General features: G+C 37.1%; 1 protein-coding gene across 4 annotated transcripts; it reads left to right on the top strand.

Moving 5' to 3' along the window:
• The first annotated feature begins 866 nt into the window (after nt 1-866).
• LOC148281126 (long-chain fatty acid transport protein 4-like) lies at nt 867-25,600 on the top strand. Of its 4 annotated transcripts, none has more exons than XM_088227238.1 (12): nt 867-1,841; nt 16,845-17,233; nt 18,553-18,772; nt 19,532-19,751; nt 21,144-21,277; nt 23,069-23,127; nt 23,457-23,600; nt 23,683-23,756; nt 23,844-23,951; nt 24,049-24,162; nt 24,241-24,403; nt 24,495-25,600. In XM_088227238.1, the coding sequence occupies exons 1-12, from the start codon at nt 1,666-1,668 to the stop codon at nt 24,647-24,649; spliced, it is 1,956 nt and encodes a 651-aa protein (XP_088083364.1). In that variant the 5' UTR covers nt 867-1,665; the 3' UTR covers nt 24,650-25,600. The 4 variants fall into 4 exon arrangements, with proteins under 4 accessions (XP_088083364.1, XP_088083366.1, XP_088083367.1 ...); XM_088227241.1 differs by lacking the exon at nt 867-1,841 and adding an exon at nt 9,221-9,591; XM_088227239.1 differs by lacking the exon at nt 867-1,841 and adding an exon at nt 15,610-15,957.
• The last annotated feature ends 1,331 nt before the right edge of the window (nt 25,601-26,931 follow it).

Raw genomic sequence — 26,931 nt, 5'->3', positions numbered from 1 at the left:
AAAATATAATAGTAAGCTGTACATAATCGCTTAGATGGATCATTTGCTTTTAGATAGAAGCCTCGGATTAAATTCCTGGAATGGTCAACTTGAAACAATTGTTTAAAGGGTCGAATCACCCTGTAATATTTTATCATAATAGCACCCTAAGCTTAAGACCGATCGCCTTACTTATAAAGTAAGGCGGCTAATACTATAAGTAAATGGTTGCGATTAGTTACTTTTATTATATCGCCTTACGTTTTATCAGATGCAGATATGGCTTTGATGATGATGTATATATTTTTTTTAATACGTCAAAAATCAACAGTTTTCCACTATTTTTTTATTTCAAATGTATGTAAAAGATGCATGAATACACGAAAAAATAATTAAGCGGTATGGCGTTCTATCCTTCCTGCCAACTTTTTTCTGGAAAAATTGTGATAAAAATTTCCTAAATTATTTATTAGAGCCTTATTTTGTAATAGTAGGTATTCGTAGTCATTATTAAGTATTGATATTTTTTGAATAAACAAAAATGTAGGTATGCAGTTATTGCAAAACAATGGGAAAAAATAATGATTATAAATTATTTTAAAATTTTAGTTTTTATAATTTAATTTATTTCCAGTCGTTAGAATAATTTTCAATTCGATATTACACACTTAGCTAAATCTGTAAAACGGACCCTTGAATGTCTAAACGGACAATATTCCACACAATTCCACGCATTGGGCTCGTGGCGAGCACGTGTAACGAGGCCCAGTCTCGTTGAACAAAGTATAATGGGTTTTTCAAAAATCGGTTACGATTTATAAATAATTATTCACAAATCAAATCGATCAGATGATCACTATTGCTTATGCTTATGGGCATCACTAAACATGGAAGGATTTTTTTAATCTTAGGTACCTATTTATTATTTATTGTTTACTTTGTGAAATCTTGCTATTTGCTGCCGTATAATGCAATCCAATATAATCTCTGCTTGCAACCTGATGCATCACAACTAAATCAAAAGAGAGCTTGAAAATCCACTAAGCAATCACGGACTTTCAAATGATCACTTCATTTATGGTTATACGTGACGTGTGTGACCATCGGGAATGTGACGTTTACTTGCAGTGCGCGCTTTATTTCAATTTTGAGCCCGTCCTGAGCTTGTGTAAACATAAATAAACTATATAAAATTACGTTAAAAATATATCTAATAAGATTTATATGTGTAAATTTAGACGCAGATGCACCCATAGAACGTTAATGTTAATTCGTATATTTTTACAATATATTCCTGCGCCGTCGCTCTTCGCATTTCGGAATTGCGAGTAATCGACCCCTTGCGCAAACGTCAACCCCAGTCGATTTTTCTCATTTCCGACCGTTACGTGAGACCGTGATCGTGTATTTACGTATTTAGTTCATCCACGAGAAGCGTCGTAATAGCGTTAATTTGTTTATTGAATTTCACGCTTTGCAGTCGGTACAAGTGCCGGATGAACAGTTAGTTCCCCAGAACCGGGTACCGGGTTCGTCAGCTGGAGACGGAGAGCGGCAGTAGCGGAAGCCGGCGAGCCACGAGCCACGACCGAGCGGCGAGCGGTGAGCGGTGAGCGGTGTCGCGTAGCGCCTCGGGAGCGAGACGATACCCGCCAATAGCGCGAGGAAGTGAGGTGAGGAAGCGAGATGCACGCCCTGTTGGCCCTGCTGGCGGCGGCGATGGCCGCGTGCGCCGTGGCCGCGGCGGTGGCCAGCGCCTTCTCCAAGGCGGCCATCCTCGGCCTGCTGGCTCTGGCGCCCGTCCTCCTGCGCTATCACTCCAGGATCTACGTGATCGTCAAGACTTTGCCCCGAGATGTCAAGTGAGGGTTTCACGATTAGCTTTTTATTTTCTTGAACTAACCAGTTTTGAAGACCGACAACCATGCGGTGCGTGAAAATGTTCCTATAACCACTTAATCTAGTATGTAGTACCCTCCCCTCTAATTCCTAATTGAATACCTTTATCTTGATTCCACCATAAATTATTCGTTCAACTACTGTATCAAGTCCTAAGTAGACATACTATCGAGCTTCGGGTTTCTTTTGTGAATTCGAAATGATTGGATTCGCTTGATTATTTTGTGGCCAATTTTTATAAAATGATCGTAAAAAAACCCTATATTATAGATATAATATCGACGCCCGAAAGGAAAAACTTACCAAGCGACATGTAGCGATTTTACGGAAGAGCCAATTAAAGTTTTTTTTCATTTTTTTATGTAAATTATGTAGGAATCGCACCAAAATAATACGTATGTACGAGATTTTTCATTAATTAAAAAGAAAACAAAATTTTAATTGACGCGTCTGTAAATTTGGTACATGTCGCTTGGTAACTTTTCCTTTCCAACGTCGACGTCAATAAAATAATAATTTTAGCTACCTATTCCTTATAAATTAAATTCAGTTTATAAATCATTTTAAACTCACCTGGGTCCCGATTACAATGGAAAGTTAACATTTACCCCCAATTTCATCTACAAAGTAAAATTGTGTTTTCTGTATGAAAAGCAGAATATGCATACAATTTTTTCTTCTAAACATGTTCAATTATATGTAACCGACGAAGATACTTTAAATGTTCATGCAAATATACTCATTTTCGTACACAAATATCGGTTTTTCTTTATAGACAGTCGAAGATAACTCTATTCTTCCCAGTGTAATCGGGGCCCCGGGAAAGTAAAAGTAATCATATTTTATACCTATCTACTCGACTAATGAGGAAACGTATTAAATACGCGTTAAAAAAGCGTTCTCTGCGCTCGCGAATGCGTTCAGAATGCCACCCCTGTTTCATAAAGGTCAAATTTGTAAATAATTGAGTGTAATATTTTTTTATTTATTTAAGAAAATGTACAGTACTTGGGTTTGGAAGTGAATGAAAAATTAGCGTGGACAAAACATATCAAAGCAGTTATAAAAAAACTGGGACCAATTATTGGAATAATGAGAAGAACAGAAGTCTTTGATAAAAGTACATGCTTTTATACTTCCACACTTCGTATATGGATTAATAATATGGTCGCAATGTAGTAAACAAATGCAAGAATCAATTAAAAGAACAACGAAAAAAGCACTTAAAGTAACATTTAATTTTAATAAATATACTAGATTTATATAGAATAACAAAAATGCTCATTTTCGATGAACTAATTTACACAGAAAATGTAAAAATGATATTTGAGATGAAAAAGAATAAATTAAAGACAAATATTAAATTTAATTTTAACTACAACATACCTACATAAAATAAATACAAGAGCGTCAAATAATTTAACTTGCGAACAACCTAGGACTAACAGAAAAAGAAACAATTTTGTGCATAGCAATAAATTTTACAATTCACTTTCTAATTACCTAAAAAATATACAAAACATATACGTACTTAAAAACACCTAAATTAAAGAGTTCTTACATCCCGTGTGACGAGTGATATGTGATGTACTTTTTATCGAATTTTTATTAAAACTGTTGTGTTATTATATATAATATCCCCTCATACCAGCACTTTTGCTGATAGGGAATACTTCGTACTAATAAAATATGTAATGTAATGTAATATGTAAAGTTTAAACCTTCAAGTTTTTTTTTTTCGAGAAAAACACAGAATGCGTCATGTATCGGACATAAAATAAATATATCACATTTTTCCCTTCATAATATAAAATGATTTTTACTCCGAAAGTCCGATACCCGTAAAAAAATAAATAATTACTTAATGAAGAAGTTCAGTGTTTTTTTTTATTATTTGTTAATAGACTATTAAACAAAGCAAAAAACTTTTTAAAAATGTTTATCATCGCTATGATTTTTAAAAGTTTTGTGGTATTCTAATTATTTGGCCTGTGACGTCTCAAGTTCTCTACGGTGAAGTGTCGCGATAAGTGGCCTGGCTTCCCGGAAATGTATCAGAACACTCTGTCATTGGTTGATTTCAGAGAACTAGTGACGTCGTTCAAAGTACTTAGGTTCATTCTAGTTCATTTTTATCAAAATACTTTTTATGAATGTTTTCATATATTTTCGAGAAACTTCGCCGTACGATTAAATGCTCTATTTTTTACCACGCGTAAGAAAACATTTCTTGTTGCGATGAATTTCCTCGTTCATAATTTTATTGTATTATTTTAGGGCGGAGAACCATTATTTGAATATTCGCGCGCATTGGATAGAGCGCGAATTAGAACATTTTAACTTTTATACATTTAAGTATGTAGGTTTTATAATAAAGGTTTTTTTTAACATTTGATTATAATATTCGGAAAAATCCTGAAGAGAATGGCGAGATCGAACAGACAATTTTAAGTAAGTCAGAAAAGACAATTTTAATTCATTTCTCCGCGATGTATTTTTTGGTTTCCTAAAAAAACTGGTTTTTCGAGCGGTGTGGGAAAATCGTGCCCCCCCCATGAAAATTAAAAAAAAGAAACTGTTTCTTAAATAATAGTTTTTCGCAGCGTGGCCCGTCACAAATAACAGTTTGATATTTTTTCGTGAAACTGTTCTAGGCTATAACGAATCTACCGATTTATTTTTCAGAATCTAACGATTTAAGTTTTTATTTTTTTTATTTGATTATTTATATATTTTTCAAATATACATTGTAAAGTAATGCTTAGTAGGAGAAGACCCGTGCTAAAGCTCTGGTTTCCTAGGACAGCGGTGCCCGTATTTTAACGGCCGTAGTGAACATTAATGCGGTTGACAGCCGTCGTAACGGTGACTAGATAGTGGTTTCCTATAAAAATGGTGTTGATAACACCGTTAAAAAATAAAACCACTCTCTAGTCACCACTACGACGGCTGTCCACCGCATCACCGTTCACTACGGCCGTTAAGATACGGGCACCGCTGTCCTAGGAAACCCTAGCTTAAGGCAGACTAACATATATGTTTATTTATATATTTCCATATACATAAACATTCATACACACCCACACATACATTCACGCACATACACACATATACATGCATATACACATACATATATGTACATATACACATACCCACATAAATATTCATACATATATATATATATATATATTTATAAATTGTATCCTTCTTGTCATTGTATCGTAAAGTGTTTAAATTGTCATGGATAATATTATTATAATTTACCTTGCAATGTAGTTTAATAAGATTTCGGTTTCTTTTCTTCCTAACTTAATAAGCCACTGGGTTATTTGATTTTTTTTGCATAGAGGTTATATCGTGTTGGGTGAATAAAATATCTTTAACCTTATTTTAAATTCTAGGAGCCATAAAGCTAAAACATCTCTGTCCGAAAGAAGTTCTCGTCCGCGGTACAATGTGTTTCTGTGACGTCACACTACGAGTATGTAGTAGGCCTTGACGAGTTGATATGTTGTGTGCTGTTAAGACGTGGTCAATTTTATTATTGTGATGATTAACTATTATTGTTTTAGCATACAATTGTCTAACGACCGAAACATTAAATCCCCTAAAGAGTTGCTCTGAAGGGTAGAGATACGGTTTTTTATTTATTACTCTAAGAACAGACTTTTGACACTTGATGAGAGGGTCGAGACAAGACAATGATGCACCTCCCCATACGTACAATAGATACCGTACAATACACTTTGTACAAGCGCAAAGTACACAATTTTTATCAATGAGATGGATACAATGTTTCGTAGAATTTTGAATATGTATATTATTTTTCTTAATTTATTTGTTGTTTCCATTATATGATTATCCTATCTTAAAGAATCGTCTAAGGTTAAACCAAGGTATTTAATAGTTTTAACTGTCTCCAAAATAGTACAGTCGCATTTTGATGAATCAGGAGCTCGATGGAGGTTGGCAGCGCTTCACCAATGTCCGGTTATATCGCTTTCGGGACATCCTATCGGTTAAGACTGTCTCGAAGATGTCGCGAAAGCAACGAAACTTGTCACTGGTCGATCCATTTTGCGGATTTAAGTGTCAATTTCCTCCAAGAGTTTTCATCAAACCTAATTTATGTAATCTAGTTTTTAAACTTTAATTTCATGGTCGTGTTTTTATGTGTTCTCATGTATTTTGTATTAAGTGTGTATTTCTTAACATTAATTTGTTGTAATTAAGATATACTAGGTAAATACTATATATATGTAATAAAATAAATAAAACAACTTTGTTTTTAACCACTAATTTTTTTCTACAATCGGTTTCAAAGAAAACAAGTTTCTTCGTAAAATTAGACAACTTAGAAATTAAAAAAGCGATTTATAATAAGAAAAAAATAATTAACAACTAAATAAACAATATTTCTTTTAGTCCACTCCTGTCTAGCGAAAATATTCATTTCAAATTACCACCCTTTAGGGAAAAAAAAACTTGATTTATTGGCTTCACGTTTTGTCGGCCTCGTGGTGCGGTGGTCAGCGCGTTTGCCTACCATGCAAGAGGTCTCGGGTTCGATTCCCGACATGGTTGACATTAAATATTTATTAAAAAATGTGTTTTTACACTTCATAGTCCCTGGACTGGTAACTAAAGCGTAAGACTGATCATCTTACCTTCATGTAAAAAATAATGATCAAGATACACTGCGATTGGTGTACTAATGCAGTGCCGAATTCACCATTAGGTGCGGAAAGGGAATTATATATATTGGCTCCACGTGTAGTATTTAGTAAACATGAAATAATAAAATAGAATTTATTCGTTACGTAAACCTTGACGAAGAAGCTTGTTTGCTTTGAAACCGGTCGGTGAAAAAAAAATACTGGTTAAAAACAAAAATGTTTTATTTATTTTATTATAATGAATAACCACAAAGTTAGTGCTTCAGATATAAAATTTACTATGTATGTAGTTCAGAAATTGAATTGAATCAAAAGCTAGCAAGAATTTTTGTTTCGTTTACTTATTGATTTGTCAGCGAAAATGCATTTCGATGCAATATGCCGGATTCCTATTTTTACTAATATTAACACGATGACTGAGCAAATTCCTCACAGAATAACTCGGCACCAAAACCATATTTAAAGTTAACTATATTTTGTACCGTTTATTGGGCTGTCCTCGGTCCTCGTACTCTGCAACATAGGAAAGGCCAAAAAATGCTTTTCCAGCTATCAACAATAGGTACGCCGTTTTCCGCCCTGCGTTCATAGTAACAAAAATGTTCACAGTCTCTATAACCGAGCCTGTTCGGTTTCAGTTTCAGTGCTGCAGAGCAGCGTTTATTTTATAATTAAATACATAAAAGAATTTGTTACCCACTAAGTCCAAAGACTTTTCGGTGGGAAACATTTTTTTATTTTTTTATATTTTTTATGACAGGTTTAAATTACATTTTTTTTATTTGTATTTTACAGATTTATTTATAAACAGGCACTATAAAGTATCAAGAAGATATTTCTTCAGTTCTTTTTTTTCATTTGAAGATTTTTCATGTTGATGATGGTTTGTGGGAGATCATTGAACAATCTTGGAACAACGCAATTTAATGTTCGCTCTCCGAAGCAATTTGTAATTCGGGGAACAGACAGGGAGCCCTTAGTTTTTAATCTAGTTTATTAATTTTTTTAATGTTCGTTCATAAGAACGGGACCACAACCCGACCAACTGCGATATTACAAACATGTTATAAGGCATAGTTAGATGTGTTGATTAATTTAAATGATTAATTTAATTTAATTTAAATCAGAGTCACACAAGTTGCGAATTGGCTAGGAAGTCTTAAATGCCGTATGATGGATCTCAGAAAGTAAAATATTTTGAGCCGCATTACGTTATAAGACAGACGTAATCAGATGCTATCATTTTCAAATATAATAATACGATGCTATTTTTTCACCAAAATTTTCAAAAGGATTTTCTTGCGATTATAAATTTTGAAGATGCGTGAGTGGAGTATAGTTTGGAGGAAGAAACATAACTGTTATTGGTCCATCATCATTCATCAAATCGGTGCTATTTTGATGGCCGGGAGTATTATCGAGCAACAATAAGGCTTTCGGAAGCAGCTTCAAATCTTTCGTTCCCTCGTCCTTCCTTCACCCGGTGCTGTGGTTCGGTTCATAGTGGGTTCGGATTACGATAGTGCTTTGTGAGTTGTGACGCTGAAGCATCAAGCGCACTGTCCGGTTGAGTTTAGATAAAAATTTGCCGGTCGATATTCACGGATATATTATATTATTTCACACGTTATAAGTTATAATTCTGCCAAGTAGGGTCATTATCTACGTCTCCGCGTGTGCTAAATAGATAATAGAACGATGGCTCGGAAATCACGTTTCGAAAAGTTAAACTTTCATCCGGGAATATCGCGCGACTTGGTATCGGCAAATTGCACTATCATTCCAGGATAGAGCGATGACTAACTTAATGTCGTTATTGTATGCGGGTACTTAGATAAATATAGATAAATATAATGTCGTTTGTATTCCGGAGAAACGAAGCTTTTTGGTGAGAGGTATAATAGCTGTAGGAAAACAACTTGTGATCTTGAAAAATTTTAGAAGCCGAAAGAACAGTCGAACCTGGGTATTAGAGACCCGGACATAAGAGAAGCCCCTTAAAAGAGCCCCGAAAACTTCTGTAAAAGAGAGTCGTTCTATCTGAATTGACCTTTATACAAGAGAGAGCCGAAACCGTGACCCCCATAAAAGAGCGTTTGGTTTGCAGATGTTCCCGCAGTGTCATTATATCCGGGTTCGACTGAAGTAGCTTTTAAATGCAGATCCGGAGACTAGATACTATTGTAAGTGATATACTGTGTACGTGTGAGAATGGCGAAAGCATAAAACACACGAAGATTGTTTTTTTTTATCAAAGTCAACTAGAACATGATCATAATACCAAAGAAAGGGCAATTGAAGATGTTTGACAACAATAATTATATGAATGTTTAATTTTTCATACATAAAATTCGCTCGAAGATAAGTCGGTCAACGTCCCATTGTAATCGGGGCGCAGATAAGGAATGTGTCAGCTCTTTCTTCACTCTTTGTGCAAATATTGCGCAGTCAAAACATGAGGCGCACGAATCACGAGTTCACCTCGTGTGTATTTCGGCGTAATATATGGCAGATAATGGAGCATGGAGCCAGTCCGGCACATAGTACCGACCGCATCTCCTCTCCCCAGTCCCAGAGATAAGGGAAACTGAGCCACTTATTTTGTCTAACGAAGATTAGCGGTAATTGCGCTGGCCCATGACCCATGACGCGGGCTGTGCAACCGCACTCTGTACACTGGCCGGGCATCGGGTACTGCGCCTGCGGACGGATGCGGCGAGTAATCCTCGCGCAAATCGTGTTTGCGGAGGATTACCTTTCGCATTCCGCAACGGGTGAAGGTGAAGCCCGCCTAGGTAGACCACTAGGACCGGCGGCTAGTGCTGCGGCCGAGCCGTCTCCTCTCCGTGTCTCCGTTCTCCGTTCTCCGCTGTCTGCGGTATTAGCGGTACCGGCTGACTAACACCTGCCGTAATTGGATAACGCGAACCTCGGCCGAGCGCGCGGCTTAGCGCTTACCTGTCGTATCGATCTTATACTTTACGAGTGCTCCGAATGTCACGTGTTATATTTTAATTCGGAAGATATCCAACAGCGAGTAAGTCCACTTAATGGTCGTGTGTGAATATTGCGTGGGAGAATCTCCCTTCGGCTCGCAACCCTAATCTGATCGCTTAGCGGCTTAGCGGGTCAAGATGCTCGGGGCTGATAAAATCGAATATAATGTTTATGAACTATGAAATCACATCGAGTAAATGTGACTGAATTATTGTTATTTTGTCATTTTTTTTACCAATCGAAAGAAATGCAACGAGTAACGAGCGAAAGTTAAAATTATAATGAGGAACTTCAGCCCTACGGGAAACTGGGCACCGATCACAATGGGAAGTCAACAGAGTTATCTTCGACTGTCTATAAAGAAAAACCGATATTTGTGTACGAAAATTAGTATATTTGCATAAAAAAATATAGTATCTTCGTCGGTAACCTGCAATTGAACACGTTTAGAAGAAAAAATGTATGCATATTCTGCTTTTCACACAGAAAACTTAATTTTACTTTGTAGATAAAATTAAAGATATATGTTAACTTCCCATTGTAATCGGGGCCCTGGGTACTAAAAATATTTTCTTACTCGCTGTAAAAATAAGAGGATTTAATTATACGGCAAAGTTTCTTGAAAATGTACAAAAAATATTTAAAAATATATTAATAAAGGCAAACTACTTTGATCGACGTCACTAGTTCATGTGAATCCAACCGATGATAAGTGAGTTGTGGAAGAGTTGACATGTCGGGAATCGAACCCGAGACCTCTCGCATGGCAGGCAAACGCACTAACCACTGCACCACGAGGCCGACAGAAATAAAAAATCACAGTGCCGATAATACGTTACCCTTTTTTTTTAAAACCACTAAACTTCCTCATTCAATTTTTACTATACCATATTCGCCCAATTCAATTAATTCGAATGAAATAATCCAAACGGCACTCCAAATAATTTTATCACGTTAACGATTTAGGCATAAATAGTTGAAGTGACTTAATGCAAGACGAGTAATACATACTTATATATCCACAGATTTAGAATAACCAGTCACCGGTTTCATCGCTTTCGCGTCATCATTGAGACTGGCATCTTCATAAATTAATCAAACATATTTTTACAGGATAAAGAATATTGTTAGAATAAATATAAATATATATTATACTATATTAGACTATAAAACCGGTCACCGTTTATTCCAATTTTGTGAATGTGATAGTAAATTACAATGAACTTTCACCTAAAAAAATAAAAAACAAACTTGAATGCTTTATATATTTGAATGCACGTCGTGTTTTGTAATAGGGAATCCCAGAAAAAAGAGATGTACGAATTTTACGTTGTTCTTTTTTTTTAGAAAAACGATGATTTCTTGTATTATATCTAATATTTTTTTAAGTATCTGAAACTATCTATTTTATTTTGTTGCCTATCATCTACACTAATGTGTTATGGTAGTTGCTGCGTTTATAGATTTTTTTATTTTCGTAATTTGAATAAGTTTTCCAATATAAAGTAGGTTTCAATGGTAAGAAATGAGTTCATAGATAAGATTCAATCATATTATTGACATAAAAGCATAGTGAGTTTCATATCTTTCCATGGATCTCTGTGTGCATGGAAAAATCCACGCTTGCTATAAGCCTAAGCGGCAGAGTAAGAAATTAGGAAATTAGGAACAAAACCAGAATAGCGGATATCGTGGATCACATAGTAAGACTGAAGTGGCAATAGGCAGGACATGTTGCGAGACATGACCCCACTTGATGGACCCCTAAAATTTTAAGATGGAGACCTCGAGAGAATAAGAGAGGCGTCGGAAGACCTAAAAAAATATGGTTCGACGACATAGCCGCTGTGGGGGGTAAAAATTGTCTGCAAGCAGCAACCGACCGAAAGAAATGGAAGGATATGGAAGAGGCCGCAGAGGACAGAAGGCTGAAGAAGAAGAAAAAGTTTCATATTATTAAAGAAAATGTGTTTTGCCGTTACATATTTGCACGAGCTCGGTACACGGCAAACAGCGGCAACTTTTTTGCAAAACAAATGTCAAAATATTACAATGTTGCGGCTTTTTGGCTATAATAAATATCTCGAAGGGAAAGACATAATCGTAGAGCAAAATAGGTGATGGGATATGATAGAGGCCACTTATAGGAACGAATTGAGCCCTGTCACGCTAAACGGCCGGGTTCCTTAGTGGGAGCGAGAGAGAGTCCTCGTGCTGCGGGTACTCGCACCACGTCCCGTACAGGAGCGAGGAGTGGGAGCGGGAGCGGGAGCGGGAGTGCTGACATTGACCGCTAGGAACTTCCTTCCGCCCGCTGCGCGCCGAATGTCCATACGACTATTATTTCCCCTCATGTACGCCTTGTTTGATCCTCTGCAGCTAAAGAGTAATCTATTCCGAGTCTGATTATTTCTAGATTTAAGTTAGCTGCAAATGCAATGCTAGTATTTCAAAAATGGCACTTCGTGCGTACCTTTTACTATTAAAAAATATTTTATTAGTAAACCTGTATTTATCACGAAAACAATACATAAAGAAGTAAAGAATAGAACTTGCCAAAAAAGTGTCAAGCTCTCGTGTTTAGAAAGTGTACAAAATTATATAAAATGTCTCCCTCGGCACGGGACGTATATGTATCGAAAGGAGTGAGGGAACATTATCTTCAATGTAAATAAAGTATACATAAATTGTATTAGAACAAATAAAATAAATATATACTTACATACATTTTATTATAAAAATACAGTTAGTTTTAACTGTGTAAGGAAGCTTTTCTTAATTTTTTTTCTTAAATTTTTCGTAATTTTTTTCTTCACTTAGATTTTGTGGTAAATAACATTATCTAACGTTAATTAAATCTGCTATTGATAACAAAACGATATTTTGATTATACAGTGGTCCCGGTCCACGGTCCCGAGTCCTGAGTCCTGACACTCCTGACTCAACACGGGAAATTCCCAATCTCTCGGGACCAGAAGCGTAGTGTGTATCAAAATTTCGATGTTTTTTGTCATTTTTTCAAACTTTAGGCCCTTTGCGCTACAATTTGTGTTATGCAGGATTTTAAAAGTATTTTTCTACCAATTAAAATGCCAACACGCAAGTTTTGAGCTCCGTTTCAATTCGATAATCTAAATATCGCTGTTGTCGCCCGCCCTGATGTGCATATTTACTATTCGGGAGGTAGGCGAGCGAGTCACATTTAATACTAAAATATGCGTCTAATGCGCTTGCAACCTGGAACCTACCCACCCATCTACACTAGGAGTCTTTAATATTGCTCCCCCAGTTTTGCCGTGGTCTCCCTGTACCACTCATCAGCCACTAGGGCACTAGCTGACCAGTCACCACTGGTCACCACTCACCACAGCGGGTCACGAAGTATTTCTAAACACAACGATTCCACATAAAGAAACGGCCGTGAATAACGCCGCCGACCCGACGACAAAGACCAATAAATATTACACATAGCTCCCGCTTTTGCAATAACAAGAACACTTCCAACAATGTGCTTTGTCTAATTTCCAACTGCCGCGCCGCATTGGCAAAACGCGGAAGTTATTAGAAAACATTTTTGAGAAGGGAATACGGAAGTCTAGACATTTACGGGGCTTATGACCTGTCATTGGCTGGCCACACATTTACACACGGTGCAACATTCACCATCCGCTCATATGTTTAAATATCCACATTCCATCGACCGTTCCATCTGTTGACTTTTGTGAAGTGAAACAGCTGAATCCTTTATTAATGCGGGTGAGATTCATCTGACCGAAATATTTTCCCTACAGACGCCTAAAAACACTTTAAACTTTTCATACCAGTTGGTTGAATCGACATACTCCGAATACCTACGAGTATTATGTCATACTCGAAGTATTGTCAAAACATTTTTATGGTCTCTCTCCCTGAAAATTTCACTTCTCGTTTTGTTTATGTGCTGTGACGTGTGACACAACAGGCTAAGAAGCTCAATAGGGTATTTTCATAAACTGGGGATATGATTTTTAATGTATTCAGTATTTAAAGAATATTTTTACGATTCGAACCATATTACTATCAAAATCTGAAACGAATGTTTTCATTTATAATTTCCTATTTAAAGTTTGATAGAAATAAAACGGCCCGTAACTGGCCAAAAGGGTTGATGACGTCACGCGTGACTTATATATCCTACGTTCACTCAAATCCTATACTGAGATACTCCGACGCGGGCGGCTTGTGGCTTTTTATTTGTTTTTTCTAGTTAAATTTCGTCTTTTCCTTTGTTTTTTTTTTTGTTTTCATTTATAAACATCCATAGCATTATGACTAAAATTGTTTTTTTACAAGGAAAGCCCGACAACTTGCCCAAAATAGATATAATCATGATGGGTATTTTTTTCTCATCCAATACAAACTTTTTAAGTTCGAGTATAGAAATGTAAAGGCCGTAAGGTAAGCAAATATATAATGTTTGCTTCCAGAATGTATTCATTCAAATAGTTGTATTATTTGCATGTACTATAAATATATTGTTTAGCGTACATTTAATGCAACATAATCCTTTGACACAACATAATCCATAAAATACCATTGCTTGTAAACATCTCTGTTGCTCGAGTGCGTGTTAATGCCTTTTTTTATTAAACGTGATTTACTTATTAATATATCAGCTAGGGTAAATTACGGAGACAGTGCCATAGATTACATTCAAGTAAAACGGTCGGGTGATATTTGAATGGTAAAAGGTCGAGTCACCCCAGCAGAACTTAAAGTTAGAACCAAATCGTACTCGGTGACGTTGATTTGCGATGAAGTCTAGGAAATAATAGATTCCTGCAAGTGTGAAGACTGTCCAGCATCTCAAGGTCAGTTGCCATTTTGTAAATGCAATAAATTTCACAGATAAATAAGGTAGGTTTCATACAGGAATTTTTTCGTAATTTTATTTTTTATTCATATAGAAAACTAACAGTTCCACAAATTAAACTAAGTAACATAAGTACAGAAATATAATACAAATATAAACAATAACGTTCAAAGAATAAACTATTTTAGTATTGTAGTACCTGTCAAGCTTTATAAGTGCTAATTTCAGTACCTACTGTTAGTAAATGTTTATAGTCTACAGTCTACACCATAAAATATAGTATTTTGTACTGAACAAGACCTACGGAAAAAAGAATAGTGGTTTGTTTTTTTTAACATCTCGTTTCATAACGTTCAAATGCGTTAAACCATTTTTTCTGCATTTTTTCATTAGGCACTAGGAATGGCGAAAAAAGCTTTATTTTGCGTCTTCACCGTAGTGTTTGTGCACATCGGAATTAAACAGTACTTGTATCTTATAACTAAAGACATTTTATGCGCGTTAATTAGTTAAAACAACCAATTACAACAAAAACAACACGTAGGCTATACAAATTCGTATGAATTTGTTTGGACGGTCAGTCAAATTCGTAACGCGTGACGTCACAAGCCCATACGGCATCCGAATGTTCGTTTTGGCGCCAATTCAAAGTATACGTTTTTAAACCGCTCTGAAAAATTAACGCGTGGACATAAAAAAATAAAAACTGTACTGTTACCATCGTAATTTTTTTTTCTATTTTTTTGCAAAATAAAAAAAAAACGTGAAAATACCCTATTGAACGTAGTTATGCAGAAAGCAGCCAGCCATAGAAAAGTGAAGCTGAGATTATAATCAAATCTACACTACAGTTAGAATGTATTTGACTTTGAAAAATGATAAACAATGAATACGTTAATTGTTTATCATTTTTATACTACAAGAATCTTGTAATGTATTTGACCAGTTTTAATGATTTTTAAGTACCGTAAGATTTTTCTAGTGCTGTGGGTGTTTTTGAAATGTCGTGATTATTACAGTTTTTTGTGTGAAAGCGGTCTGGCTGTTTTTAGCGGAACATAGAATTGACCTTACTGCACCCGATAACACCAATATATCATTTTATCGAAATTGCGAACTGGCTGCTTTCTGCGTAACCACGTTCAATTATAATAGCGAATTGCAGCGGGCTTGAAGAAAATAAATTTAATCATTGTCATCTCACAGAGAATTGAACCCGAAGCTCCGCGAGGAGACAAGAATTTTCATATCGGAAGTTGGAATAATTCAAGCCCAACACTAGCGGCGGTGGGCTCGCGAGCAGCTGACGCTGGCCCGGTGGCTGCGAGGCCGTGGACCCTCCGTACAGAGTGCGGGCGGGACGGGTAATATGCGGATTCGGTAGAATAGTATCTCTCTCGGCCATTCCATTTCTCGAACTCGTCGCCGCGGTTTTGCGCGTTAAAATGAATAACAACAGCGCCCACAATGGATGAGTTGTGTGTCAGTCAATAGGCGATCAATATGTACCTGCGAGCTGCGAGTATTTACCCCCGCCACTGGGGCTGGGGGAAGGTAGGCATTTCTCACCTCTTTAAATATTCACGTGTCCTGTTTATCGCCGCTTTGCACCTTTAGTATTCCCACAGTGTGCTGATTGCTGGTACTCTGTACTCTATAGCGAATCTCCATGAAGTGGCTTAAAAAACTTCGGACAAAAATTTCTTCATAATAAAATAAATAAAACATCTTTGTTTTTAACCACTAATCTTTTATTATTATTTTTTTCACCGACCGGTTTCAAAGCAAGCAAGCTTCGTCGTCAAGGTTTACGTGACTAATGAATTAATTCATATTTTATTTTGATCATGTTCACTAAATACTACACGTGGATACACTACACTACCAATAAATCAAGTCTTTTTTTCCCTTCCTTACAAGGGTGGTAATTTGATATCAATATTTTCGAAGCTAGACAGGAGAGGACTAAAAGAAATACTATTTATTTGGTTATTAATTATTTTTTTCTTATTATGAATCGTTTTTTTAATTTCTAAGTTGTCTATTTTTAATATTTTATTTTCAACACTAAGTATTTTTAATTCAGTGTCTTTATTGAAGTTATGATTATTTTCTATCAGATGATTTGCGAATTCAGAAAAAGTTCTTTTTTAAAATTAGTATAATCTAGTGGAACGTTAATTAACCTACATATGTATCATTGAATGGAATGCAGAATATTTATGGGCAATTGGATGATTTGAATAATTATGAATAATTGTGTCTGTATATGTTGATTTGTCTGAAGTTCTCGATCCGACCCTGTAAATAAACAAAAAACATCGCCCACAGAACGAATTTATTTTAATATAATTAAAAACCACAAAGTTAGTGCTTCATATATAAACTTTATTTGCAAAATGGCCCTCTCAGTTCATACGTTGTTTACTGTCGTTCGTCAGGTTCCTGTATCGCTACTTCCGCGGGCTGTCGCGCACCAAGCGCTGGGACCGGCAGGACGCCACCGTGGCCAGCCTGTTCCAGGCGCGCGCCGCCAAGTTCCCCGCCAGCCCGTGCCTGCTGTGCGACGGCCGCCGCTGGAGCTTCGCGGACGTGGAGGCGTACAGCAACCGCGTGGCGCGCGTGTTCCGCGCCGCCGGCGTGCGCAAGGGTGACGTGGTGTGCGTGTTCCTGCCCAACAGCGCCGAGTACGTGTGCACGTGGCTCGGCCTGTCCAAGGTCGGCGCCGTGTCCGCGCTCATCAACAGCAACCTCAGACACCAGCCGCTGCTGCACTGCGTCAAGGTCGCCAACGCCAAGGCCCTCATCTTCCACCGCTCTCTCGGAGAAGGTACGACTGCTTCAAATTACACCGGTTCTATTGCTGGAAAGCGAGGTCGACAAAGCTTAGACTCGATGGCCACTCTCAGGTTGAAATCCTCGGAAGTGCGATGATTGAACCACCCTTGAGGTCCCTGGTGCCGTTCCTGGGTAGGTTGACGCGAAATATTGATTTGGAAGGTGGTTTTACACCGCAATACTTCATTGTCTCCGGACTAGCACCTGAAGCGTAAGACTGATCACCTTACATTCCTGTAACAGATGATCGATTTATGCTGCATTTGGCATGCGAATGCAATCCCCTATGCACCACTTGTAGCTCAATCACAAATAACTATCGACGTGCTTAAAAACATGCAAAACGATCACAATGAACAATAATGAACATGCTTAAGTTATCCCAGTCATAAGTCAAGACTGTAATCTCTAAGTCAACGCTCGTGTCTGTTTGTTTTTTGTTTTCCTCGTAAATAAATACAGTTCACTGGCGAAAAATCGGCGTTTACTATAAAAAATAACACAATATATTGCATTTTCAAAATAGTAAGGATGATACAAAAAAGTAGTAATACAAAAAAGTGAAAGTTATATTACAATTACTATGGCGACTGGTTTTCTTGACATTTGGCTTGCTAACCGCCGGCTAAATGCAATGAATAGCATGATAAATAATAAATAAATAAATAAATAAAAATATTAGTTTTGGAATATTTTCCACATTTACACCGGTGAAATTCAAATATGTTATGTGCGCAGCGGGATTATACATCGTGAAATGTAAATATGTTTGACATTTTAATATTAGGTGTTCACGGATGTTGCATTGTGATCGCGAATACGATAAACAACCATGGTAAGAAATTGTTATCACGTCGATAGTTATTTATGATTGAGCTACTTGTGTGGATAGGGACATGACCATGTGATACCGTGTTCGTGCTGAATAAAGAATACAAATCTGTTAAGGTTTTCCACTCGACGCCTACTCTCAAGATTGAGGTCCCGGGTTCGATTCCTATCAAGGTCCACCTGAAATATTTGTTTAAAAGTTGGTTAACACCGCTATATGTCATTGTTCCCGGACTAGCTCACAGTAAGACGATGGAGATATGCAGGCTTTGGTGTACCAGTATGGTACATATATTGCCAGGTGTGCGTCAGTAAGGGCATAGTGATGTTGTTTTGTCCCCTCAACTTAGTTTCCATTTTGGAACAGTTTTTGGAATAGCTAAATCAAAAGAATGCAAATATTGTTCTTAAACAAGAAGAGCTTTATGCAGCGTCTGATGCACTTAGGGCAGCTTGTCTCAGGGTAGTATTTGTTTCTAGCCGTGAGGGAGATTCAGGAGAGCCTGGGGAATCTGCCTCTGTACTGTGTGGAAGGGGAGGGCCAGGGCTGGAAGGGGCTGACTTCCCTCCTGGAGCGAGCGCCCCCCACGCCCCCGGAGCTGCGCCCCGAGGAACGCCCCGGCTACCGAGACTGCCTGCTCTACATCTACACCTCCGGCACCACGGGCATGCCCAAAGCCGCGGTTCTGCCCAACTCCAAGTGAGTCCAACACGTCTGTTTTCATTTACTACTAGTGACGCATACTGTTATTCATCAATAGATATGTGTTGCTGTATGCTCCTCTCACTATTTTCAAGATGGCAAAAGTGATGAAAAATCCAATAACATTTTTCTTTTATCTATTTCTTAATAATTTTATTTTAAAAGAGAGACAATTGATTAAAAGTTAAAACTGTTTATACTGTGTAAACTGAATCTCTGTGTCCAAGTGGCTTAAGAATACAGTTTTATGTTTGAAATAGAACCATAATTCTAGACAAGTTCTTTCTACTCTCTGTACTCGGTTGAATATCCTGAATACGGAAATCAAATGGAGATAAGTCCAGTTCGTATTGTAGTGCTTGGTGCGTTCTCCTTCCATGGTCGAGGTCCTGGGTCTGATTCCTGTAAAGTTTGGCATGAAAATTAATTATTAAGGTTATTCTACACTGCAATATTTCATATACCTGGCACCGGAAGTGTAAGGCTGTTCACCTTACCTTCATGTAAAAAATACTGGATTTAGTGTCCCGATGCGGTGTCCTATTGGGTGCAGACAGGAATATGATGATGATAACTAAAATGGTGACATTGTTAAGAGTTCAGCTCTCTTTAAACTCTCGTAACAAAAGTCATTCGCCCAAGCAAAATATCATATTAAAAAAAAATTCAACAAATTGACTGTCCATCACAACTCTAGCTGTTATGGAGGGCACGAAGTCTGATATTGGATAACTGTATAACCCGGGCGACTCGCAGGTTCCTGCTGGTGACAGTGGCCACAGTGCACATGCTGGGGTTGCGCGGCTGGGACGAGGGCGAGCAGGGAGACGTGCTGTACAACCCGCTGCCGCTGTACCACACGGCGGGGGGCATGGTGGGCATAGGGGCCGCGCTGCTGGACGGGATCCCCACTGTCATCCGCCCCAAGTTCAGCGCCTCCAACTACTGGACCGACTGCATCAAGTACAAATGCACAGTAAGTGTAATAAGTGTAACAATCTTGGATGTATTTTAGTGTTCTCAAACATCAAACAATTTTTTTATTTTTTTATTTATTTGGCAAACAATTGTCTACTACAAAGTTTGCATTACTTTACGGGCTGTTTAACGCATCACATAATTCAGACTGTAAATATAAGTCAGAAGTTAATGAATCGAAACCAGATAGCTGCTAAACTGCCAATGTGTACAAAAAAATAGATCCATATTATCCGCAGAAGCCGCCATATCTTTTATCAACACTAGTAATGTGGGACTTAAGCGTAGAATTCGCTTCAAAAATAATACCTAGATCTTTAATTTGGTAATTGAGTGGTAAAACTACATTGTTCATGTTGTAATGAAATATAGATGGTTTTTGGAGCGAGTATACGAGATAACACAGCATTTTGGTTTGCTAAAAGGTAATTTGTTAGTTACAGACTAATGCCATAAATTACTCGAATCATTTTGGAGGCAAAATGAGTCCTCAGCACTTATTATTAAAATTTTAAAATCTATTGATTTGAAAATCTTGACATCGTTAGCAAACAGAAGGTAGTCGGAGTTTTTGATTGAGTCACCAATATCATATACAAATAGAAGGAAAAGAAGAGGGCCCAGGTTAATTCCTTGGGGAATTCCAGAATTTGTGTTGTATTCATAAGATATGTGGTTCCCGTAGGTGACATACTGTCGACAATAGTGTAAATAACTTGACATGAGAATGCCAAAAGGTTGTAAGTGAAACCAAATTCGTTTAATTTTTCAAGTAATACATCATGATCTACCTTATCAAAAGCCTTTTCAAAATCAGTATATACAACATCGAGATGTAAAAAATTATCCAATAAATTTTACTGTTATTCTGTTTATGTTTACTATTTGTTAACTGATTATGCTGTTATCTGACATCTTTCCGACAATCTTTATATATTTAACTGTGTCCAGGCGGATGAAAAATACAGTTTTGTTGTTTTCAATAAAATCAGATCCCTAGATGCGTGTTTTCCACTTGATGGCTGCTGAATAAGGAAATCAAGTGGAGATAAGTCCCCCTCATGAAGTGGTTGGCGTATTCGCCTACCATTCTTGAAGCCTGGGTTTGATTCCCCGGTGGGTGGATATGAGATATTGATTTTGAAGATTATTAAATCTGCAATATTTAATTGCTGGACTGGCACCTAAAGCGTAAGACTGATCACCTTACCTTTATGTAACGGATGATCGAAATATGCTGCATTTGGTTTGCAGATGCACCACTGGGTGTGGAAAGGACAAATTTCATCATTCGATGATGGTGATTTTAACAAATAAACCAAATATTTCATCTTCCTGTGTCATTATGTAAACTTGTGTCGATTACGTTTCTAATTACTTTCTATTTTAGGTCGCGCAGTACATCGGGGAGATGTGCCGTTACTTGCTCGCTCAGCCGGTGCGGGAGCATGACCAGCAGCACTCAGTGCGGATCATGGTGGGAAATGGAATGAGGCACGCCATCTGGCAGGAGATGGTCGACAGGTTAGTTATACGCACGACACATGATACATGCACCTGCCAAAAAAACATTGCCGTCAAAGTAGATTGTGCGATAGGTCTGTAGTTGTCTCCAGTTTTATTTATTTGGTCACTGTCATTTACGAGAGTCATCCGGAAAGTAGTACCCATTTGGGAAAAAAAGATAAACAAATATGAACGTTTCATTTGTAAAGAACATACCGTAAACTACTCCTCTACATATTCACCTAGCAAATTTAAGCATTTGTCGTAATGTGTGACGAGTTTTTGTATCCCAGCGTCATATTCCTCCGAGATACGTAGTCACAGCTGCTTTCAGCTCTTCATCACTTTCCTGCCAAAATGGCCTCGAGTTTTGTAAATAGACTGTAATCTGAAGGAGCCAAGTCTGGACTATAGGGTGGATGGTTGAAAGTTTTCCATTTGAATTGTTCTTAAGTCGTTGTGTTATACCAGCCGTATGAGGCCTGGCATTATCGCGGAGTAGGATGACGCCAGTAAACAACAGACCTCGCCGTCGATTTTGGATCGCCCGCCTTAATTTCTTTAATGTCGCACAATATGCATTGGCATTGGATAGTAAGTGTTTCCACGGGTCATTTTTTTTTTATTTACTTACAATTTTAAAAAACCCATTAGGGTTACATTAGAAATTTAATATTGTCTAGTCATTTTATGTCTCGTCTAGTCTAGTTAGTTCAGTCATCATGTGCTTTTTCAGATTGATTTTAAATTTGTCTCCAGTAAAAGTTGAAGTCAATGAGTTATCTATATCACCAGATTTGTTTCTATGAGATCTGGTATGTTTTAGTTTAATAGGGTTAGAGAATATCAGTCAACTCGTAAAGGTGGCAAATTGAAATACATATGTCACTTAACAACAAAGGTGACACGACAACAGACCTGACATACCATCTTTAGAAATGGAGTGATGGTTGACAATTTATGATATGTCAAACACACTTGCTTTGCCGTCTTTGTTTTAGATGGCAAAATATGATATGTTAGGGAAGTCTGGAAAAAAATACATATTTTTCAGCATTTTGTGTAATGGTGCAAAAAATGCTGAAGAAAAAAATGTTCGATGCATCTACTGACACTAGAATTGGGCTTGTAAACTAAAATTCCCATTTTTTCAGAGCCCATCAAACTGCTCTCCTTCAAAATTTATAAAAAGTGACATAATATCATATTTAGCCACCTTTCTCATCAGTAGAATCATCATCCCTATGTAAATTCAAAATGAAAAATAGTGTTCACTTTTCATTACTCACCTACAATGATAATGCCCGCATGCTGTCGCCGATTTCCTTTTTAAATTTATTATTATTCAATTTCGAATATAATATATCATCGCATCGGGTCCAATAATAAGGTTATAATACAAATTGCAGAATCTATGTATGCATGAATTTCTGGCTGCAGTAATGCAGAGTAAAATGATTTAGTGTGACCGGTACGTTTAAAGGGAACCTGAAAATGAATTGAGCTAAGTAAATTAGGGCAGTCAGTAATGCCATTTAAAAGCTCGAATAAAACATTAAGTCACCAATCTGTCGTCTATTATCCGAGTTTATCTTAAAATGTTTATTTTAGTTTCCCAAAATTTCCTTTGCACAACGTAGGTCTTTTTTGGTGGTGGTTTAGTGCTTTATTTAGCAAACTTATCGTTTGCGAATGTTTTGTTGATAGATTATGCTTGTAATATTTTCAGTTTAAATTACAAGATGTCTCGTTACCCTCGATAAGTTCATTATGTACTGTAAGAATTGACATAGTTTTGTTGCGTTGCAGGTTCAAAATCGCTCAAGTCAATGAGGTTTATGGTGCCACAGAAGGAAATGCTAACATAAGTGAGAACTTGTTTTAAATTTTAATTCATTCTGAGAGCATCGTCATTTCAATCATTTCACTAATAAGTGGATTTCATCTTCATAAATTCAATTGAATTATATTTTATTTTCTGTATTATTAGATTAAAAATTAAAATCAGGTTTTATATTGATAATTATGTGCTATCTATGTAGTATATGTCAACAAATAACATCGACGATTTGCCACGATGTATATTTTGAAATTTATGTTTTTATTTTTTCAAAACTATTTAACATCAGTAATTTAATTAATTAAATGACTAAAAGAAATTTGCACAAATAAAGTTGACACAAACTGAATGTTACAGTAAACGTAGACAACACGGTGGGTGCTGTGGGCTTCGTCCCCTCAATCCTCCCCGTTTTTCTCCACCCCATGGCGGTGATCCGCGTGGACCCCCTGGGCACCCCCGTCCGGGGGCCCGATGGCTTCTGCATCCGCTGCGACGCTAGTAAGTTCGTCCCCTCGATCGGCGTGCGCGCCGCTTCACCGCCGGTATAACTGTGCCTTCTGATGGTCGGTGTGTGTTTCAGATGAACCGGGAATGTTTGTCGGTCTAGTGCAGCAAGGAAATGCTTCCAGGGAATTCCATGGATATATTGATAAGGTATATATTGAAGTTTTAAGAAATTTTATTTACCTACATTTGTACGCAGACTGTACTTTATATTTATGTTGCAAATACTATTTTTAGGAAGATAGCAACAAGAAGCTATTGACAAATGTGTTCCGGAAAGGAGACAAAGCGTTCCTTTCTGGAGATATTCTAGTGATGGATGCAATGGGCTACTTGTACTTCAAGGTGGGTATTTATTGAAATATTATTTTTATTTTATCGCAAGGTACGTTGCCATTGAGAGAATTACACATTTTATTACACATAATTATTTACTTTCCAGGACAGAACCGGAGATACCTTTAAATGGAAAGGGGAAAACGTTTCGGCAACAGAGGTGGAGGCCATTATATCCACTATTTGTGAACAGCGCGACTGCGTAGTGTACGGAGTGTCTGTAAGTACTCCGCAATGCTTCTCCGACTGTCCGAGGTACCGTACGAGAAAATGACGCTTCACTGTTGTCGTGTTGCAGATTCCAATGGTGGAGGGACGTGCCGGGATGGCGGCCATAGCTGTTGGATCTGGAGTCGGGGGAGATTTCGACTTGGCTGGGCTGGCAGCTGGCGTAGACCGCTGTTTGCCTTCTTTCGCTAGACCGCTGTTTATACGTCTCATGGATAATATTGAGATCACAGGTAAACACCGCATACGTACGTGAAGGTGAAGCGTGTGCGCTCTTAATTCTCAGTTGAAAAATTGGACTAACTATTTGAATTACATCTCTAGGAACGTTCAAGCTAAAGAAGCTGAGTTATCAGAAGGACGGCTTCGATCCGGACCTCACCGAGGATGCCATTTACTTCCGGAACGGTTCCCGACCTTGGGAGCGTATCACGAGCGCCGTCTACGCAGATATCTGTCACGGGCGTGTCAAGCTGTGAAGGGCAGTGCGGCGCTTTTACCAATTTCTCTTTCTCTCGTCCCTCGGTTGTCTCGCCTCTATCCTGATGTTGTATTACACGCTCGCCTTTGCGAGGGAAGAGAACCATTTGTATAAAAAACGCCTGGAAAGGTGTTGAAGACACGTGTCTCAGTAAATTTGATATAGATGTAAGTAGTAGTTATCATTTAGGAAAATTTAAATCACTCAGGGTCAAACTAGTTTACAGTCATACACTTTCTACTAGTGCACACATAAACACAATTATGGAAATGTGTGCGGCTTCACGCTAGTGTATTTAGCCAAATATATTGTTACTGCACTCCATATGACATGACATATGTATGTAATATGTAAATAGTAGTGCTAACAGCTAAAATATTGATACTAAATAATATTCCATACATCTTTTTATCCTCTCAGTTATTTTCTATTACATTTGTGAACATACTAAATACATAGATAGAAGAACACTCTTGTAGAAAATAGCTAATATATACAAGCTCTGTAGAATTTCCCGTCCAACACTACTAAAAAACACGTTGCTGTTTTTATTTCATCATTCATAAGAACAAAAACCAGTGTGGTTACGCAGGTATGTGTGTGATTTGTGAGAATTATTATGTATTCTATGACTTTAATGGTCACTGTTCGGTTTATTGTACTCGCACGGGGGCATACTGAAAGTGTACACAATATTTTATTGTTGAATGCAAGCGAGGGTACAGTCTCTGTTTTACTTATCATATGTGATTGACAATTAAGAATTTATAGTTTCTAGGTTGGTTGAATAACTCGTAAATACGAATCTTGTTGGTTTATTTAATTTGATCTCGAGTGGATTGTGGAGACCGTGCGAAGTCACGTGTGTGTACGTGGAAATTTATGTAGATGAGTTGTATTGTTCCTGATGAAATAATTCATGTTCATGCAATTAAAAATATTTTTGTTATTTGAAAGTGTTTCATTTTAAGTTGATAAAATAATGAGTTTGAAAGGTTAAAATTACACCTATAACACGGTCGAAATCTAGTGGTTTTACACTGCAATTGTTCTTGGACTGGTACTTGAAGCGTAAGACCTTACCTTTCATGTAGCAGAAACTATCAAGACACATTGCAATTGGAGTACCGATGCAGTGTTCTATGCACCACTGCTTAACTTTACTAAACTGGGTCGATGACACAGTTTAATAAAAGTAACTTTCTCTAATCCTCCGTTTAATTCACCCATTTTAACCAGCCACTAAATTTGGGTGTTTAAAGACTGTGTTTAGTGATCGCCATATTATAAGGATGCCTACCCTCATATGAAGGGCAGGCGGAAGAAACACGCCTATGCATGTTCATGAAACCAACATTTCGAGAAAAACATTTTTTTGTTTCAAAACCGTTTTAAACATTATCGATGAATGAAGTGCTTATCTTTTTCTTATGTTTTGCATATTTGTAATTCATCGACATTTTTGAATGACTCCAAATAAATAGTATATATAATAATAAGCAAACTAAAGTATTATGCAGATAAATATAAAAATATACCTCACTGCAGGCGAAAGAAACGTTCTAGTATGCTTTAAATGCGGAAGAAGAAACCTTCAACGTCAATGTAATTTTAAACTAACCACCATTCCAAACAAATATTTTAGGTTCAGAGTTAGTTTTTATCAAGTGCCTGGACAATATGAACGATAAATAGCAGAATTTGAAAATGGTAAAGTTCTTATTTTGCCCTCCAGCTGAGTCACAGAAAATTTTTAACTCACGAACAGAAGCTGGTTTGAAATTAGTTAAAAAATCAAACATAAATGTGGCAACTTCGTTAGACCTCTTCTTCCATTAGTTTCAGGGTATGTGTAAAACATAGAATTTTGATTGGATAATATGTGAATATTAAAAGAATACATCAAAAGTTAACGTCCATAATATGCCTCGTTACGACTAATATTATGTAGTAAAATGTTGTTTTGATAATCCATATAAATTGCTTCGAATGTGTCGGATTTTGTCGACCATTTCCTACATTTCCTTTTGCGAAAGATCGCAAAAAAGCCTCTGTTTTTTTTTGTGTAGTAAATTATCCAATGTAATTGACGTATCCTCTCTTTATCTTTTTCAACTTTGATTTTTGATTGAAATTCATCACATATTCCGCATGTGTCCGAATGAAATTTTCTTGGAACAATTTTTTATATTTATCATAGGAAACTTTATCTTTATATATATAATTCCACTGTACGTGTGATGTCACTGAACTCCTTCTAAACGGCTTAACCGATTTACG

Source organism: Micrasema longulum, unplaced genomic scaffold (genome assembly GCF_059751315.1).
Source record: "Micrasema longulum isolate JH-2025_06_02 unplaced genomic scaffold, ASM5975131v1 h1tg000494l, whole genome shotgun sequence".
In the NCBI taxonomy this organism is placed as follows: domain Eukaryota; kingdom Metazoa; phylum Arthropoda; class Insecta; order Trichoptera; family Brachycentridae; genus Micrasema; species Micrasema longulum.
Note: the sequence above shows the minus strand (reverse complement) of the source record. Positions and strands in the feature narration are given on the sequence as shown.